Source organism: Thunnus thynnus, chromosome 4 (assembly GCF_963924715.1).
Source record: "Thunnus thynnus chromosome 4, fThuThy2.1, whole genome shotgun sequence".
Lineage (NCBI taxonomy): Eukaryota > Metazoa > Chordata > Actinopteri > Scombriformes > Scombridae > Thunnus > Thunnus thynnus.
This window is the reverse complement of record NC_089520.1, coordinates 12,633,640-12,648,430: the sequence shown is the minus strand read 5'-3', so window position 1 is coordinate 12,648,430 and position 14,791 is coordinate 12,633,640. Positions and strand designations below refer to the sequence as shown.

Sequence of the window (14,791 nt, the reverse complement as noted above, 5' to 3'; positions counted from 1 at the left end):
TACAGCCTGTGTGCTTTGTGTATCTCCAAACAGAAAAAAACAGAGCCGAGGCAGTCACGTGACCGCATGCCGTAGTTCAAGATGGAGACTGTGCGATTTGGTGGCTTCACTGTTAGCTAGCTGGCTGTTTACAATAATCACAATATGGCAAATACGACTGGCAACCGGGCGTTTTAACGCATGTCGTAAGAGTTATTTCCTAACCTGAGTGTGTGCATGCGGCAGCTTTTGACTACGATGAGGTAAAGTTGTTTGTAAACAGACTACCACCTGAAGAATATTCAAGTAATAAGAGGCAGCCAGAGGGGAGAAAACTGTCAATGGTCATCCTCACAAACTCATTTTGAAAGAGAGAGGAGATCGATATGGCGCTGAGAGAGTTAAAAGTTTGTCTCCTTGGGGTAAGTCAGCGTCGATTTTGTCTGAACATGTATGTCTGTAGTCGATACTGTTCCTCAAATTATACCTGTAGCATAAAATGAGCCACAGTGTTAGTGCTCCTGCATCCTGATTGACAGGTATGTTTACATTAATGTGTTTAATACCTGCAATCAAGTTGGTGTGAATGCAAATATTTCATTCTCAAAATAACGTTAATGTCTTGTTAATGCATTTTAAAATGTAAAAATGAGCCACAGTATAGTGCTCCTCCATCAGGTTAAACCATCCTGATTGACAGGTCTGTTTACTTACATGCGTCAACATCAATCAAGTTCTTTTTCATTCTCAAATAACCTTGTTGTCTTTTCTGCATTTTAAAAGGTAAAAATTCGTCACATGAACAAAATTCATGCATGTCTAAACTGCATATTATAACGGCTGCAACAATTTGTCAATTAATCGATTAGTTGCCGACATTAGTTGTCTTTTTCTGCCAAATTCTCTGATTCCAGCTTCTCAAATGTGAATATTTTCTGGTTTCTTTAGTCCTCTGTGATAATATACTGAATATATTTGAGTTGTAGACAAAACTAGACATTTGAGTTCATCATCTTGGGCTGTAGTGAACAGTAATCAACATTTTTCACCATTTTCTAACATTTTACAGACCAAACAACTAACGACAGATTAATTAATAATGGAAATAATCATTAGTTTTAGCTCTATATATAATGGTAGCATAAGCCATAATTGTCTCTACCATTATCTGGTTAATACATTTCTGAAGTGACATCACCTCTGATTGTAGTAACTTCACATCTCTTCCTCTCCATCATCTACTAATTAAATTAAAACAGAGCTGAAACAATTAATTTATTGACTAAATGAATCAGCAACAACTGATTAATTGTTGTTTATTAGCCAAAAAAACCCTCCAAACTTTCTCTGGTTTCAGCTTCTTCAATGAGTGGATAAGCTGCTTTTCTATTTTATATAATTGTAAATTAAGTATCTTTAGGTTTGGGACTGTTTATCTGACAAAACTAGTCATTCAACTTCAGCTCTGGCAAAGTTGTTCTGGACGATTTCCCCTATTTTCTGACATTTTACTGGTAAATGGTTACCGATTAATTAGTAATGAAATGCAGTGATGAAAGTAATCTCCTGATATAACTATCTCAAATAATATTACTAGTCTTTTCTGCAGCCATTATTTAAAAATACAGTAAACCACAGAAACAATATTCATGCATGTCTAGATTATATATTAATATGGCTGAAACAATTAACCGATCAATCAGTTAGTTGATCGACAGAAATATAATCTACAACTATTTTGGTAATCGATTAATTGTTTTAATCCTTTTTCAAGCAAAGATAGAAAAAATGTCAAATATATCTGCATGTCCAGCCAATCAAATGTGAGGATTTACTGCTTTACTTTGTCATATATGATTGTAAACTCAACATCTTTGGGTTTTGGACTGTTGGTCGGACAAAACAAGATATTTGAAGAAGCCAAAAATTGAATGTACCAACGTCAATTAATCACAAAAATAATCAGTTGCTGATAATGAAAATAATTGGTAGGTGTAGCTTCACATAAAACAACTGCAAACGCCTTTTTCTCTATCAGCATCTCATTAATATATTCCTGAAGTAACCTCCTCCTCAATCTCTTCTTCTCCATCATCTACTAAGAAAAAAAAAAAAAAAAAAGTTTGGTGTCTTTATTTACATCCATCTTGTTAAAAGCCTACAAGAGGAGCAGGAAGGAAGAAGATGCAACTGATAAGCAATACTGTCCAGGCGTATTGCCAGAGATTTCGTGGTTTTTTTCGTTGTGATTATATTTCTAGTTATTGTTTCTGACCGTGTTTAGTAAGCGTCGTCTTTATTTTGTCTCTGCAGGACACTGGCGTCGGAAAGTCAAGTATTGTTTGGAGATTTGTGGAGGACAGCTTTGACCCAAACATCAACCCAACAATTGGGTAAGTTCCTGCCGTCTCCCGTGCTAGAGGCTCCGCTCTGTAAATCACTTCATGGATTAATAAATTCCAATTAGATCTGAAAGAATAAGATTATTAATAGATCAACAGAAAATGTATCTGCAGCAATTTTGAGAATTGCTTTTGATAAAATGCCAAAAGTTAACTTGTTCCAGCTTCTAAAATGTGAGGAGTTGCTGCTTTTCTTTTGTTTATATGATAGTAAACTGAATATCTTTGTTTTGTTGGTCTGTCGAAATAACCAAGAAGCCGTAATGGGCATTTTTCACTATTTTCTAACAGTTTAAAGAAAAAACACTTATAAATATAGAAAATTACTGGCTGATAAATCAGAATGAAAAACAACGATCAGTTGCAGCCCTAATTCAAGACAGATAATCAGTAATTCTGTTTATTTACTTTATCAAGTAAAGATGTGCTGGTTCCATCTTCATAAATGCAAAAAATCATTCTCTGTTTTATAACATTATAAATGAAATATTTTGTTTTTTTGGGACAAGGATCAACTCGAGTAAACAGTTTTAAGACATTGCTTAAGGGTCTGTTCACTTGTGGCAGGAATTTGTTGTCATTGTTTACATTTTATAGGCAAACTATTTGCTGTTTTACATTTAAGATGTCATGTTTTTTTTTCTCTAAAACTGGCACACAATATAAGATATTAAATTAAGTTAAGATGTGTGTTTTTTCTCATTGTCCCAATATGTTGAAAATTATTATAATCATGGCTATATCATGAAGTCATTTCTCTTCACCAGGGCATCCTTCATGACCAAGACAGTGCAATACCAAAACGAGCTTCACAAGTTCCTGATCTGGGACACGGCAGGACAGGAGCGGGTTAGTAATATCCGCTGAGGTATTGGCCTCAGCGTTGTTTTAAATGGACTGGTGCATAGTGAATCCTGAGCAGGATTCACGTGTGTTTTGGCACACACTTTTCATATTGTAATCAATCTGCTTGACTTGGGTTTATTAAAAAATCCACTCATTCCTCTCATGTGGTTTTAAAGGCAGTGAGAAAGCTACCTACTTGCATACCACTCCCTGAACCACCCTCTGGGAAAATGAACATTGCAGTTATTCATTACTTCTGACAGGGGGCAACATTTACCTTTCTATAGGTAGAGTTCTGCCCCCTAACCAGCAATCGACTTGTCGTAGTGCCCTTGCTTAAGGAATCCCCTTTTCCATAGTTTAAATGACATATGTGGTGTGATGGATTTGCATTTTCTTGTATCCTTAAGTGTCATCTGTTAAGTAGAAAACATCAGTCATGAGTTGTCCCTTCTGTCACCTTCAGTCTTTGTCCTGCCTCTCCCTTCTGTCTCTCTCCTTCTTCCTCATAGCATTCTTATATTTTTAGACACAAATAAAGGTGTGTCACTGCTTTCCTTTCATGGTATTTTACAGCACATGCACACCTAAAAGGCATTTGTCAGCAGCTATCATGTCCAGTGTTTAGGTGTAACTGTTATCTAGACTCCTGTGTGTCAGTAGGTAGGTACCATATTTGAATGTTGCTCACACAAAAGTTTAGGACTGAAACCATGCTTACAGAAGATACTAATATACAAAAGAGGATACATTTTGGTGTTTTAGTCCAATTTTAGCATTTCAGCCTGTCTAAACAACACCAAGCCCCAGGCAGAAGCGTAGGGAACTGCTTTCGCTTTTGACTCACGTCCTGAATCCCACATTTCTCTGTGTTAGCTCTCTACATCACTTCCCTTTTTTCTGTACATGCCCTTCTCTTTTTCTCACATTAAATTCCCCTGCTGCTGCAATGGTTTATTCTTGCTGCTGTCCTCTCCAGAGAGGTGAGATAAGATGCTGCTTGTCTTTTATCCCCCCCACCTCCCACCACCACCACCACCACCACCACCCTGGGCCTAAGCTTCTTCATGGCATTGAGGGGACATCAATGCAGGCCCGTTTAAGATAAGATGAAACTCAAGCTGTCCCACTGGCCTTTGCTGCTAATGCGTCTTATCTGAGAGTCACTGCCACTCCACATCAGAATGCCCTCTTTCTCTCTTTAAGTCTCCCCTTTGTGTTTTCTTCTCGGCACTATCTCTTTTCATTTTCTATGGTAACAAACTGTTTTCCTGTCATTTTTTTTGTGTTTATTCACATTTTCTCCACCTTTTTTTTATTCCCACAATTCTTTTCACTCCCATGTAAGCCTCTCAGTTTCCCAAGTGGTTCACATCTGTGAGTGAAAAAGTAGCAGCATTCCTTTGGTAGGTTTTGCATGTGTCTGTGTGTGTGTGTGTGTGTGTGTGTGTGTGTTCATACAAAGCTGCTGTGGTATTCTGAAGCCTTTCATGGCTTGTTCTCTAACCTCTGTGGAGATCTGGACTATCAAAATGTTGAGTTGAGAAAGGGGAAAACAGAGTCAGCCAATGCACATGGAGGGAGAAACAAGGGCAGAAGGAGAGCTCTGTGATTTCCTCTATCCACAACCCATATCTCTAGACCAGATGAGGCCTTATGAGAACATCTGAGCCCAGCTGTCAACAGTCCATCCAGGCCTCCTCATCTGACTGTTCCTTCTCACAGAAAACAAGCAAGAGGAACCTTGCATCCTACTGGCATAGAAGAGATCCTTTCATTATGCACCCAACTTGTGGTTTCAGCAATTATTAAACACTCACCGGGCATCACTGAGACTGTTCTCTTGGCCGCTGTGTGGCCAGACGTCTGGCCTTGCTGTGATTGCTCTTTGGGTTAAGGCAGATAGACCACACAGGACTGGCGGTGGTGCAGCCCAACACTAGCCAATGAAACAGACAGCACTCTCCTCAGTGTCTCTGCCAAATATCCCAAGTTGGATTCCTGTCGGTGGACTTGGGGCCAGTAACAACTATAATTATGTGGAATGTGTGCTTTCCTGAGGTAACAGTGTCACTCCAAGATGGATAGTTTATTCCATCGTATTGTAAAGGAAAATAGAATTGGCGGGAAGGCAGGGTCATTACAAGTGAAGGTCTTTTTGAGACATGGGTTGTTTCTCTTAATGTAAATATCATTAGTTAATACATGGCACATGGGTTTTATTAGTCTGCTAATTTCTCAAATGACAAGCAAAAGCCCCAGTCCAGCGTGTATTGCAAGAAGGCCTAAAAAGAGTCTCACAGGATTGGATTTATAGATGGAAAATAATCCTTTTAGAAACTTTAAAATCTTGAAATATACAGTACAGCAGGTCCCTTGTGTTAAACATTTACAACTTCAAAATTCTTTTTAACCATATTGAGATCAAGAGCTAATAGTCCATATTTATTTCAGTATATAAATAATTTAAATAGTGATTCAAATAAAACGCATGGCCTCAAACTCCACTTGACCTACGTTATGGTAAAGGAATTAAAGGCTTTGTTATTTCTGTTGCTTTGCTTTCAGTTATCTTTATAAGCTGTTGACAAAAGTCCCTGGATGTTTGGGCAGCTCATATACTTTTAACTGATGTTGTAGTTGGGTTTAACCTCATCGTTCCCTTCAGAGTGAGTAAAAAAAGCAATAAGTTTTAACATATTATGGCAGCAGGCTATTTGTTGAAACTAGGCTTCAGTGTACATAGGAAAGTATTTTACCAGAAAAATACCAAAACAAAAAGTAGAACCCCCTGCCTCCCAGCTATGGATTTAGAAATTTTGCACATGTTGTTTTGATTACGCAGGGCTTTGTGATGTATTGGGTTAAGATCAAATGTAAAGTCTTCCATAAATATCACAACGCTAACAGCTTTTGACACATTCTGCTCATCTTTCTCTTGATGGCTACCACATGTGTGAGGTCTTGGTGGAAAGACTCGCTATACTTCCATTTTAAATAAAGCTGTGTGGCTTATACTGTAGGCTCAGTGGTGGTGGGATTTTTCTTTGCTTATTTTTATACTCTGTTTTGAGTTTGTTACAGTCGGTATTATAGAGTCTGAAGAAACACACAGTGACGTAATCACCATAAGTCTGTGCCCGTGTAATGGATTAACCATAGTCTATGAAAAGCCTTCTTGGTCTATGGGGTGTGAAAATGTATGATTGTACAATTAAACATCAATGATATTTTAAGTACTCTTTTCATACCCAAAAATGGAAAACTGGAAAGAAATCAAGGTAAACAGCCTTCAGATATAAGTCTGCATTGATTGCCTTTCAATAAGATCTTTTAAATTCTTGGTCACAACTCTGATCATCATGTTCAGTTTCACGTGGTTTCAAAGCTACATACTGACTTAATGATGTCAGTAGATCATCCTTGTTCAACAGTGGATGTCCCTTTTTCTTTGAAGAATTGGTACATACATTACGTATCACTGCTTGTTTCATACCGCGCCTTTCTCTTCTTCCTGTAGTTCCGAGCTCTGGCACCAATGTACTACAGAGGTTCAGCGGCAGCCATCATTGTTTATGACATCACAAAAGAGGTATTGTTTACTTTTTCGCTCAATCACTAATCCCAGTACTTACTGTATAGTTTTGTTGTCTTTCCTGAAGATTTCAGTCATATGTGTATTGAAGGAATAGTTTGACATTTTCAGAAATAAGCTTATTCACTTTCTAACAGAGGGTTAGATGAGAAGAGCAATACTTCTTCATTAAATATGAAGCTACAGCCAGCAGCTGGTTAGCCTAGCTTAGCATAAAGACTGGAAACGGGGGGAAATGGCTAACCTGGCTCTGTCCAAAGGTAACAAAATCCACCTATCATCATCTCCAAAGCTCAGTAATTAACATGTTATATCATGTTTGTTTAATTTTCAACAGTTCACTATTTTACAGGGGGTTATGGGCTGGACCAGGCACAGTAACTTCCTGAAGTATTGGCTCTCCTCCTGGTAACTGCCCCTAGCCCATAACCCCCCGTAAAATGGCAAATTGTCATTTTTATACTTTGGTTTTTATATGGATTAAACAAACAAGATATAACATGTTATATAGTAAGGTTTAGAGATGCTGGTAGACAGATTATGTTACCTATGTACAGAGCCAGGCTAGCTGTTCCCCCTGTTTCAAGTTTTTATGCTAAGCTAGGCTAACCGTCTGCTGGCTCCAGCTTCATATTAATCATAAAGGTGTGAGAGTGGCATCATTCTTCTTATCTAACTCTCAGCAAGAAAGCGCAAACTATTCCTTTAAATTTTCACAGGAGATACTATATGCTTGTGTTTCATTTAGCATTATGTTGCTTACGTGTTACGTATATCATTAGGAGTCCTTCCAGACATTGAAGAATTGGGTGAAGGAGCTGCGGCAGCATGGCCCTCCTAATATAGTGGTAGCCATTGCTGGCAACAAATGTGACCTGTCAGACGCCAGGTGAGCCTGAATTACAGATCATTGGTGTAATGAGCAATGTTAGTGTGCAATATGACTATGTTTCCTCATTTACAACTTAAGAATGATGATGGGACTTAAGATGTTTGTTTTAGTTGGAATTAACTGAAAAAATCTTGTGAGAAATATTAATTCCTTTTAGATATTTCGCCTTTTAGCTAATAACTCCTTCTCTCTGTGCTTATGCATTCTGGTTTGAAAATGTGGGCACCCATACTAATATTCTGTAATAAATAATTTTGTTCACCTTTATAGTTACAGCCATTAAGTTGCTGTAGAGTGGAAGTCCTTATTTATAGTGGACAAAATAACTCCTTGCAGTTTTTATTATTTACAATTTTTTTATTCTTAGGAGCTGTTGTACAATTTCTGGTTGCTATTTCTATATCTTCCATAAAATTGAAAAATCTACCAGACTCAGATGCATGTTCACTGTTGGTAATGAGAACATCCATGAAATTGGACAATCTCCCATATGGTAACTGCAGAGAGGCATTTAATGGTTTTCAGGTCATGCATGAAATTAGACAATCTGTGTGCATATTGCAACATAATAATTTAGATTTCTTGTATTTACAGGGAAGTCTCGGAGAAGGATGCCAAGGACTATGCTGATTCCATCCATGCCATCTTTGTAGAATCCAGTGCCAAGAATGCCATTAACATCAACGAGGTGTTTATAGAGATAAGTAAGTGTGTATCTTGAGCCTTTAGTGCTGTTGGCACACACATCCTCAGGTTCCTATTGAGCTAAGTAATCCTCTGACAAATTAAACAATGAACAGAATTAACACAATTGTCTTTTTTATAGCGCATTTTAAATCGGGTATGTATTGAGAACAGTGTTGCTAATGAGGGGTATACTGCGGTTTCAACATGTTCCAGTGTTATCATTCTTTTCTGTGTGTGCATCAAATGTCTTACAATGATGAGCTAGGTCAGGGTAAGCTACAGATAATGCCAGGATGGAAGACAGATAGAATCAACTTTGTCATGGCATCTTGACATTTTATTTTAAAATAGAAATTTTGCAAACTTTTTTGAGTACAGTTTTGTCACTTTTCTAGTTTCCAGGAAAATACTGAAAACTTGCTTAGAGTGTGTGAGTAATGTGACTACAGCTATAGTATTATTGTCAGATACTAGCATGTAGTGCTACCATGAAAAATGTTGTCATTTAAAATTAAAAACAAAATATCATTAAACAGTAAGAAAGTGAGTGTGTGTGGTAATGAAAGAGAGAGAAGGGAGGCTGAATGCTGGAAACTTTGAGTATGTAAATGTGTGTGTGTGTGTGTGTGTGTGTGTGTGTGTCTCCTCACAGGTAAGCGCATCCCTGTTGTTGACGCAGCAGGAGGAAGTTCAGGAAAAGGTTTCAAACTGGGACGGCAAGCCTCAGAGTCTCGCAGGACGTGCTGCTGATGATGCCGGTGACTATCCCCCACGTGACCTGTGACCTGACCTTTTGCTTACCCTCTTTGCCTGGCCTGCTTCAGCTTACAGCTACCACACTCCGTCAAACACCCTGCCAATCAATGACGCCCAGGTGAAACCGTGCCATTCCGGTGACCTTAGCAAATGCATTTTTCACTTCAACAACAGCAACTCATCATGTATCGTCTGAAATTTTCTGGCAAGAGAAACAGTTCAACCGAACATTGACAAAAATGCTTGCATCAATACATTGATGGTGTTAGTGACATACAATTTTACTGGCTCCTATAATGGACATCAGTCTCTGTCTGGTGTATTGTAGCCGTATGTTGAATAGAAGAACTGATTCATGGATTCGGGAGTCATCTGTACTTGTAAATTTGTACATGTACATTATTTTTCGCCCAAAAGATGAATGGAAATGGGTTTGAATCTCACCAAATTATTTTGATAGTGCTTAAGTTATTGCCTTTTGTTTTTTGAAAAAAAATTACGTCTTGGAAAGTCCATTTTTACAGTTAATGTGTGTAATCACTAATTTGTCATAAGATTTTGATGAAACAGGTTATTTAGACATCAGCGTTTGGAAAGATGTTTGTCGTTTCCAATCCGATTCGCACTCAAGTTGGACTGTGCATGCTAAATAACATTTTTATTGTGTGATTGATGTTTTCATCAAGATATTTTTCGAGGCAAATTACAAAATGGGTGTCTTGATGTAAATCACAATCACGTCGTTAAAGATGCAGAAATGAAAGGTGTGTTGCAGCTTACTTCCTCTAATATGTTGTTGTTATTGTCTCTTTAGCTTGTAAATGATGTTTTGATTGTCACTTGATCCTGAGAATGATAGCAAATATGGAAACATTAATCTCTGTGATGAGAAGAACCTTGTAGTCCACATCTCACAGCGATGGCACTAAAAATGCTGACTCCGTCGGCAGTCTCCAAGTTTATTATATGTTAACAGTTCCAGCTGTTCATGCGTGTTCCACATTTCCACTTGTAATTGCAAAATTGTATTAACAAAATCCTGTATATGAAGTGCCCCATAGTGAACAGAGTATACTGCTAGTTGTTTCACAATATTACTTGTGCTTTATTTTTCTATAATCCCATTTTAACCATTTACTGGCGAGCCTGGCTGTCTTAATTCCTTTGCTGCTACTTTAAAACAGTTTTACAGGGGAGGCAGAATTTGTGAGGTTTTGCCAAATTCTTTAATTGTCCCATAAACATTTTTCATCTTTCCTTTTTTTCATATAATCAGCCCTGGCTCACACATTCAATGTTGCTTTACTACCTGGCCTGCGATAAAAAACAATGAGATCTGGAAACTAGACCTCATTCAGTGGAAACTCTTAAGTTCTTGAGAGCTTAAATCGCCCTTTAGCGAGAGGGTTATAGGTGCAGAATCAAACGTGGCACTGTGTCGACATGCTGACCCTTTAATGAACCTTAGTCTCCATTCTGCTCTCAATTACTATATGTGCTTTGTTCCAGGGTCTGCTTTCTGATTTTCCTTTCTCTCACTTTTTCTGCCTCATTCCTCTAAATACCAGGCACTTACTGTAAGGCCAGGTTATATGGGACAGTATAAAACAGCTTTCACAGAGCCCTATCACCACCTCTTACATTCAAGAAAATCATGATTGCTCTGTGATCCATGTGCTAAATCTCTCTAGATTCATTTTATTGGCTTAAATGAACTTCAGTTGCCTCATGAGCCCCTGCATACTTAATAATTCTGTGTAATGTCATGTTTGTTTGTACCTCTTGAGCTCTTATAGCCCCAAAACCTCTTTACAAAGTTGCCAAAAAAAAATCACAGATGTGGGCTTAATTAGACTGCATTTACAAATATAGATTTTGTGCTTTTCTATGCACACAAGCAAGTTTATTTTTCCTTTAACGATCTTAAATGTCACTGTTACAGATGAGTTGTGTACTGAGCAGTGCTGCCTATTTTTTTTTTTACAGGATTTTCCTAAAGAGTGCAATAGTTGTTATTATGACAAAGGTAAAAATGTGACCTAATCCAATAAATCAGTCAGAGTGAAACGTTCAGGCAGTAGAGCACAAATCTCGTGCAAAAATGTGATCTCATTCCCTCATTCTCCAACAGATTCTAATGACAGGTTTACATTTTATTGGTGACAGTTCTGCTCATACATAGTTGATCAAATGAGTAGTGTGACGAGGCCAAGCAAATGCCTTGAAAACCAGAGTAGCATTCTGAACTTGTGATTGATTTTTGACTCACTTTGCTGTCTTAAATTAGTCACTCTGCACTAGATCATAATCCTATTTCCACGTAGTATTTACTATAGCTTCAGCAATTATATTAAAAAGGGAATAACTCTGGTACTTTGAAAGCTGCACTTTGACCGACTGTTTGTATTAATTGGCCCATATCACTAACTAACACTCTGTCTGCAGTCTGTTATTATCTCTGTGAACTCACTTGATGATGAATATTCATGCATCAGAATTCTTAACGTCCCTTCGATGTTATTTTAGGTTTTGACTGTTTGCTCGGTTCTTATTAATATAAAGAACATGATGCCAAATCATGTCAAAGCCATTCTACTACATCATGCATAATTAACCTTTTTTTTAATGTTGATGTAATATAATGATTTAAAGCGCAAATCACATAACTGCTTTAAAATGTTTGAAGTTTTGATGATGAAGGCTGGTTTGACACATTTTTTTCCCCCTTAATTTGCGAACAGGAGGCATAGATAGAAGTTGTGTGCCAGTTTTGCATTGAAAAATACCAATAGTCTTGGGCTGGCCCTGGGAATGTGATTAATCTATATTATGTATATTTTTCAGTGTAGATATATACCATCAAATTGCACACAAAATCTACTATATTCTATTCAAAACCAGTTGTGTGACCACAATAGACCTGTACACTATTTGCAGTAATATCATCAGCACTGTAGTTACCATATTTAGCTTTTTACTATGTTTCATATTGATTGTAACAAAATGCCTGAAAAACACTTGTTTGCAGTGTATTTCCAAATCTGTAAAAGGGAATTGTCAATTTGTTTACTAATAAAAGATTGACAAAAATATCTTCTCTCCTGTTGTGTGTGTGTGTGTGTGTGTGAGAGAGAGAGATTGTATGCAGCCTGTGTTTGTGTGCATGTAGTTTTTTTACTTGGTCGTGTTATGCTCAAGAGAGATGTGTGCATTAACGTGTTCCTTGGGGATACAGTGACAATGTTGTTAGTGATTGGTTATGTTGTTCAGTTGGCAGCCAGCCGCCAGCTAAATATATAAATATGACACTTGAGATGCATGTTTTACTGGCAGAGGGCTTTTCACTGCACTTTGAATAGTGCTGAGAGGTGAAAATAATCCCAGAACTAAATTCATACTCAATCCCAGTAAGGTTGTACTGTATGTATGATAGGTATACTGTATATTCAAATTATCCAGTGGCATTTCCAGTACATGTTTTTTTTTTTTCAATTAAGAAGCCAAGTCAGCCAGGAGATCCTATAAAATTTAAAACATATACGAGTAAAATCACTCTGAAAATGAGCAGCTGATCAGTGATGTCATAACTGATGGAAATGATTAATCGGCTGGTATGCCTGGTATTTATTACCAGTCGCTTCCTGATAAATCTCTCTGCTCCTGATGGCAGTTTTAAAGTAAAATTGAAAGCTTAAAACTGCAACAATGCTTTTTTTAGACATTGCATGTTTCAAAACTATGTAGCTAATGGGAAATGTGCAAAATATGGATGTTATACTATTATATCTGCAATTATTAAGGGTTCATCTTTCTTTGGGGTATGTGGTGGTGGGCTGGCTGTAAGTGCAAGACTGGAAAGCCAACTTGACAGGTGAAAAATAAATTGATTTATGAAATTAATTACACACTAACACACTGGGGTGTATAGTCCAATACATGAGCCATGGAGCTACTTTCTATCCAGTGTTTAATAATGTCTAATATCAGGCTGTTGCCATAATGTTATTTTAACCTGTCAAACACGGGTCTAACTAATAACATTGATCATGGCCATATATTCCAATTATATGTTCAGGTGTGTCAAAGCTCAGGTTGTGAATACTGGCTCATTGATCCACTTATTAGAATGAAGCCATCATTACTGTTTTTACTTAGACCTTTGTTACACCTGCTGTCACAACTGTTTGTTATGAGAAGACTCAAGATGAAATTTTGTGGCCACAAGAACAGGAGAATGCAAGTTTACATGGTTTGTGGTTGATATTTTGGCAGAGAGCACTAGAACAAGGATTGTTTGTGTAATGTACAGTAAAGTAAATTGTTATATACATAGGCTACAATAGGATGTGCATGTATAAACATCTATGTACTAAGTTATATACAGCCTGCTTAGATTTACTGTATATTTTACAAAGATGAGTATAATATGCATCTTATTGCACAATCTGTATATTAATTATCTTACTGTTATGTTCCTTCAGTTGGATGTTTGAGCTTCACTGTGCAGAATGACGTATGTGCAGAGTTTGACACTGGAAGACTGTTTTCACATTAATCTGCTGAAGGTGGAAAGTTTCTCTGTGCTCACCAAAAATCTGAGTTTAATGAGCAGGATTTGTGACATCACAGCTAGTTTGGAGCTAATCCTGGTCCAGTATTCAATTTACACAAGTGTGATGTGGAAACTTGAAGCCTCCAGTGCACAAACACTGAAAATGGACATTTCAGTGAAGTAGGAGGATATTTTGTCCAGCAGTTAAACTTTAGAAATGAAATATATTTGCGTATTTTATAGATTGTGGAATTTTAATGAGGGAGAAGGAGCAGATGTTATTATAAGGATTTTAACAAGATAATTGAACTTTTTTGTGGAAAAACTACACATTGTTATTCAAAGTATTTGCTCAGGGAATTTTATTACATCTTAAAACATGTCTGGAGGGGATCTTTAAACAGTGAAATAAGTCTTTTATACACACTAAAAAATCAATGGGATACATTTCACCCGGTTTGGGTCTATACAGCACCAATGCCGGGTCAATGTTACCTTGAAAGCCACTAAAGACAAGGAGTTGTTTTGATCCAGTCTTAGTGTTATTTTTTTATTTTACTGATGGGTTATTTACCCAAACTAAAGCTTGTTAACTTACATGTCACAGTTTGTTATTGATTGTTAATATCTTATGTATCTTTTGAATTGAATATTTGAGCAGGCTGTATATACTGTACATAACCACCTACTGTATGTAAATAAAGTAACATCACTTTTTTACGCATTCAATATTTATTCCAGCACTCTTTGCATTCTTACACACCATTGCACTATTTGTTTACAATTTACAGAAAAGATTTCACCTGTATACAGACATTGTTTGTTGCTGTCCACTTGTTGTTCCTATATTTATGCGTCTATTTTTTCACCTATTTGCTTGTACATAATAGTGATATGTTTATGTTTGATTATCTTTGTTTGGCTTGTTGTACTTGTGTATCTTTCTGAAGATTGTTGTGTTTAAGAACATTGGGAGCCTCTAGAAACCAGAGTCAAATTCCTTGTATGCGTAAACATACTTGGCCAATAAACCTGATTCTGATTTGTGACGGGTTTTAGCTAAAGCTTGTTGGGTGTAACAC

At 37.1% G+C, this 14,791-nt stretch overlaps 1 protein-coding gene across 1 annotated transcript; it reads left to right on the top strand.

Annotated features, from left to right (window-relative positions):
* The first annotated feature begins 2 nt into the window (after positions 1-2).
* rab22a (RAB22A, member RAS oncogene family) lies at positions 3-12,249 on the top strand. The gene is made up of 7 exons (XM_067586765.1): positions 3-401; positions 2,293-2,372; positions 3,149-3,230; positions 6,748-6,819; positions 7,605-7,711; positions 8,309-8,418; positions 9,054-12,249. The coding sequence occupies exons 1-7, from the start codon at positions 366-368 to the stop codon at positions 9,149-9,151; spliced, it is 585 nt and encodes a 194-aa protein (XP_067442866.1). The 5' UTR covers positions 3-365; the 3' UTR covers positions 9,152-12,249.
* Positions 12,250-14,791: the final 2,542 nt, after the last annotated feature.